This window comes from Chrysochloris asiatica, unplaced genomic scaffold (assembly GCF_000296735.1).
Source record: "Chrysochloris asiatica unplaced genomic scaffold, ChrAsi1.0 scaffold00026, whole genome shotgun sequence".
Lineage (NCBI taxonomy): Eukaryota > Metazoa > Chordata > Mammalia > Afrosoricida > Chrysochloridae > Chrysochloris > Chrysochloris asiatica.
The window spans coordinates 17,844,182-17,849,479 of record NW_006408544.1 but is presented as its reverse complement, the minus strand read 5'-3'; the positions used below and the strand labels follow the sequence as shown (position 1 = coordinate 17,849,479).

General features: G+C 37.3%; 1 protein-coding gene across 2 annotated transcripts in view; it reads right to left on the bottom strand.

Annotated features, from left to right (window-relative positions):
• Positions 1 to 337: 337 nt before the first annotated feature.
• Positions 338 to 5,298, bottom strand: part of ZYG11B (zyg-11 family member B, cell cycle regulator) — a 130,631-nt gene continuing 125,670 nt past the window's right edge. The window contains exon 14 of one of the 2 annotated variants that reach the window (XM_006839779.1): positions 338 to 1,985. In XM_006839779.1, coding sequence (XP_006839842.1) covers positions 1,795 to 1,985 — 191 coding nt within the window. In that variant the 3' untranslated portion in view covers positions 338 to 1,794. The remainder of the gene's footprint in view (positions 1,986 to 5,298) is intronic. The other variant, XM_006839778.1, reaches the window with a different exon arrangement.

The following is a 5,298-nucleotide window of genomic DNA, read 5'->3' as shown; positions in this document are numbered from 1 at the left end:
AAAGAACATGCATTTTTGCCTTGAACAGTGCAAAGTAGAAACATAAGGTCAAACTTGTTAAATAGACTCTCCCTACATTAGAGAGGAGATCTGGAAACAGCCAATATCTCCATGTGATTATAGGCCCGTTCTATTTCATGCATCCTGCCTTAGAGATTAAAATTCAGCAAAAAATGGTGAGAAAATATTTTCTTTTTCATTTCCTTTAAAATAAACTTAGTCTGTGAAAACTGATCTTTAACAAAGTAAGTCAGAATTAACACACAGAATTTAATGTTTTTCAATGGTTCTAAATACTATTTTCTGTTTTCAGCCTTGTGAAGAAGCTCTAAATAACTCAAGTCTGATTACCATGAAAGTAGTAGGAAATGTGTCAAAATGTTATCAGCATACTAATAAACCAGCTCCTCTTTAAATAAAAGTACTTGTGAATAATTACTACAATTTAAACATATCATTTAAAATTTTGATTAAAAACATTTTGGCTACGTATGAAAAAATATGGTCTTCTGAGATTGCAGATTAACTTATTCATAAAATATAATTTAGAGTGGAAATAAAGTTTCTTGCTGAGTGACTTGCCACCTCCCAAGTGCTATTATTAATATAATAACTGATTGTTTACCATATTCCAACAGAGATCTTAAAGGAAAGGCAATTGTCTGAAATAAAATCCATCAAAAACAATTCCTCTTATGTACTGAAAATAGAATCATTACCTTTAATAATAGTCTAATGATTCTCTTTCATTTCTGGCAGTGAGATGTGGACATCTTTTCCCAACATGAACAGATTCAGAAGATACACATATTTTGAAACAACAAAAAAAAACCCTTAATTTTTCCTGGCAAAATTTACTGTTGTCAATCATATTTTAACAGCATCTTGATTCTTTATTCCACTGAACAAAGACGACTTTGAAATAAAAGGAAAAGACTGGCCGGTTTTAATTCTAGCAAGTTTTAGAAAACTTCACATTTCCACAACAATATGACATATAGAGATTGGGACAGTTAGTTTTTTTTTTAACACAGAATGCTATAATATTTTACAATGCGGTGCTTGAGGAAACTATTCTACTAGACAGCAACCAGCAGTCTGTGTTTCCAGACATCAGTGTGGAGAACAAGCTACTGCTTGCTGTCTCAGGAGAGGCGGGCCCCAACTGGGTAGCCTATCCCATTTTAAAACTTTACCACCAATGCAGACCTTTTCCCAACTCTTAATAGATTTTCTTTTGAATTTATCTTTCTGCCAGCCATACAGAGACCAGCCAGTGAGTAGCTTCCACAAGGAAAGGATTCAGATTTCCTTTCTTTCATGATAAGAATGCCATTTTATAAAAGATACACAGACATAGAATAAAGGCATTTTATACAGAAGCCAGTATAAAATTTACATCTAAAGCGGTGCCAGAAATCAGGTGAACAACTTATCTGAAGCTGCAAATGGATTGGAAGGGATTTAAAAATCAGAAAAAAATCTGGCCTAAAGGTTCGTGCAAACTTTATCATAAAACTGTAGCATTTCAAGCATTGGTAAGTTCAAACACTGAAAGATATGGAAATTTCTTAAAAGGCAATGATGAAGAAAGGGACCCTTCTTGCCTTATAAGTTAAAAATCACAAGACAAATTAGACTGGTCACATGAGCAGTACTATATATCATCAATCCCGAACAGATCCTATGACTCCTGTCATAGAAGTCTCCAAAACATAATAGATGGCAAAGTCTTCAAATTAACCAATGACAAAAATGATTCCTGTGATTCAATTACTCAACTATCTATGGCTATCAATTTAGTCTAGCCTGGGGCTGCTTTTTACAGGGAGGTGGCCTCCCATGACGGACAATGTGTTTTTCTAAGCTGTCCAGGATGGCCACAGCAATCTGCTGGACATGGGGATCAGTCTGTTCATGTTCTTTGATGTTGTATAAATGCTGTAATCCTCCTTCTTCAATCAGCATACTGCAGTACCTTGAGGCTGAAAGCAAACAGGAAGATCTTAAAACATTAAAAATAATCCCACAAAAAATCAGTTAAGCAAGTTTTTTAAACTTAAATTTTAACTTTTGATTATTTAAATTTTGCTTTGCTTTGTTATTGATGAATATGGGCTATAGTTTGATAAATACCTCTGTGATGATGTATACAGTACAAAATACAAAGTAGGCATTCAATGAAAGCATGTTAAACTCTGAAAGAATCCAAAATGAATTCAATCCCATGCACAAATAATACACATACCTATATTATAAGGAGCTCTGATAGCGTAGTGGTTATGAATAAGGCTGCTTATCTCAAGGTCAGCATTTCAAAACTACCAGTGGTTCTGCAGGAGAAAGATGAGGCTTTTTGCTCCCATAAAGATTTAAAAAGCCTCAGAAACCCTATACAGGGTCGCTACGAGTCAAAACTGACTTGAAGGCACTTAAGAACAAGGATGAGATTTATGTGTTGGAACATTTAATTTACATATTATTGTTGTTAAGTGCGGTCGAGTCGTTTTCAACTCATAGAGACCCTATACAGGGTTTCCTAGTCTTTAAATTGGCACAGGAGCTGAAAGCTTCATCTTTTTCTTGCAGAGAAGCTGAGTTTGTGGTTCGTAGTCCAATGCTTATTGTACGGAGTCACTGTATTCCCAATTTATATATATTGTTGTTAAGTGCCATCGGACTGTTCTGCCTCATAGCGACCCTGTATAGGGTTTCTGAGGAGCGCCTGGTGAGTTTGAACTGTTGACCTTGAGGTTCAAATCAACTTTGTGGCCCAGTGCTTTATTCCATAGCAGCACACCAGGATGCTATAAGATCATAGAAACTTTTCTTACCCAAAAACATCAAATGTGAAGTTACTGTTTCTCAACATATCCTCCTCCATTTACATCTATACACTTTTGAAGGTCATGTTTCCAACACTTAACCCTTTCCTGAAGAATAATTCTGTGCTCTTTGCTTTACACCAGGTCAAAACAGCAGCTTTGATATCCTTGAGGGACTCAAATCATGTTTCTTTTAAATGTTTTTTGAGTTTGGGGAACAAAATAGAAGTCTGAAGAGACATGGTTAGGGCTGTAGGGGGGATAAGGCGAGGTTTCCTAATGATATTCATATGGCAGCTCTCGCTACCTTTGGAAAAAAGGCAGATATATTGTTATGTTGGGGGAAAATTTTTTGTGGCACAACTTCCCTTGTCTTTTTCTTACCAATGCAGTTTTCCATTTTCTATAAATTTCTTTCTAATAGTCCTTTGTGCTTGTTCTGTGTCCTTTGAGAAAATCTATTAATATTACTCTCTGGGTTCTCAAAAAATAGTCACCACAACCTTCTGTGTTGCATTGCAGAGTAAACATGCGACTGTAAGGTCGGTTTGAACCGCAAGGTCATTAGTGATTCAAACTCATCAGCCATAGCCACTGCTTGGAAACCCTATACAGGACCGCTATGAGGTGGTATCATTTTTTTTTTTTTTTTTAATATTTTGTTGTGAATTATGTGATAGTTTACATGGGAAAACATTAACTTTATATTCATCCTATCATTTACCGCTACATTGCCATGCTTGCAATTCCCTCCATGCATCATCAACCAAACAAAGGGTATATCCCGCAAGCCTGCCCCTTGGTCGTCAGCACACAGCCCACTCCCTCTCTGGGTCTAGAGTCCCCAGCCGCTCCATTTCTCCATGTCATCATCTCTGCCTCTATCTCTGGCATTACTGTTTCTCTGGGTAGGGTCCCGCACTCTGCTCTTCTCCTTTGATGGTCCCAGGGAACTCTTCTCCTTTTGCTACAAAACATCTACCTTTACATTTCCAACCCTCACAGTCAATCCTGATAGTAATTAATTATTCACTATTGTACCACATGAATACTATCCACATCTCCTTTCGTCAGTCCCGCCCAGACAATTGGATACCACTCAATGGAGCTTCTACCTTCTTTTGTGCCCTCTGGATCTAGGCTTCTTGAAAGTTTGTAAGCCAGTTGCTTCTTGCCTTTATAGTGCCATTTTGGGTAGCTAATGTCCAAGATGCCCATCCCTGTCAACCCTGTATATTGAGGGGGTGGGAATGATCCTTGTTGTAAAGATTTGTCCTCTCTTTTGAGCTACTGCATCCATAGGTGCAGGTCAAGTTCATCAAATTGTATCAGATTACTCTTTTTTTTTTTCTCTTCTTTCCTCTTCTAGTTGAGTTCTGATCATCCAGCCATTGAAGCCAGGTCATGTGGGTATTATCTGCAAGTGTGGGTGCTCTTGTGCATTTGCCCTCTCTTCTCATCAGCTGGATGCTTCATTCTCCACTCTAGTCCTTTATGACTATGACACTGACTCTGGGCCCAGGAGTCCCAGGTCTTGCCACACTGTTGGCCAACCAGGTCTCCGAGGTGGAACAATTTTTTATGTTCTTGGAGGAATAACTAAATTGTCAGGCATATGGTAAATGTATATTTAATTTTGCAAGAAACTACCAAACTGTTTCCTAAAATGGATACAATCCCATCATCGAGCAGGACAGTATCCTTTGAAGCACAGAAGTTAAAAAAACACAATTTAAATCCAATTAATCTATATTTTCTTTTGTTGTTGTGCTTCCAGTAAGATATTTCAGAGTATCACTGGGTAATTCAAGAGCAAGAAGATTTACACCCATATTTTCTGCTAAGATTTGTATACATTTAGCTCTTACATTTATGTCAATAATCTAATTTGAGTAAATGTTTGTGTATGATGGGAAGCAGGGACCCAATCTTTTGTGTGTGTCTACCCAGTTGTTTCAGCACCATTTGTTGAAAAAACTACTTGTTCCCCACTGACTGTCTTGGCACCCTTGTCAAGAATCAACTTATCATTGATGAATGGATTTACTTATAGCCTCTGAAGTGGAATCTATTGATCTATATGTCTACTCTTATGCCAGTACCACAATGTTTTTATTATTGTAGCTTTGTAGTAAGGTTTGAAATTGGGAAGTGATTCCTTAAACTTTGTTCTTTTTCAAGATCATTTTGGCTACTCTGGGTTCCCTGCATTTCCATTTGAATTTTAGGAAAAGATTATGAATTACTGCCTGCAAAAAAACCAAAACCAAAAAGCTACCTGTAAATAAATTCAGAGAGTACTGCCATCATAGTAATATTGTCCCTCAATTTATTAACGTTGTTGTTGTTGTTAAGTGCCGTTGAGTCGGTTCCGACCCTGTACAGGGTTTCCGAGGGTGTAAATCTTTATGGGAGTAGAAAGCCTCATCTTTCTCCTGCGGAGCGGCTGGTAGTTTCGAACCGCTGACCTTAA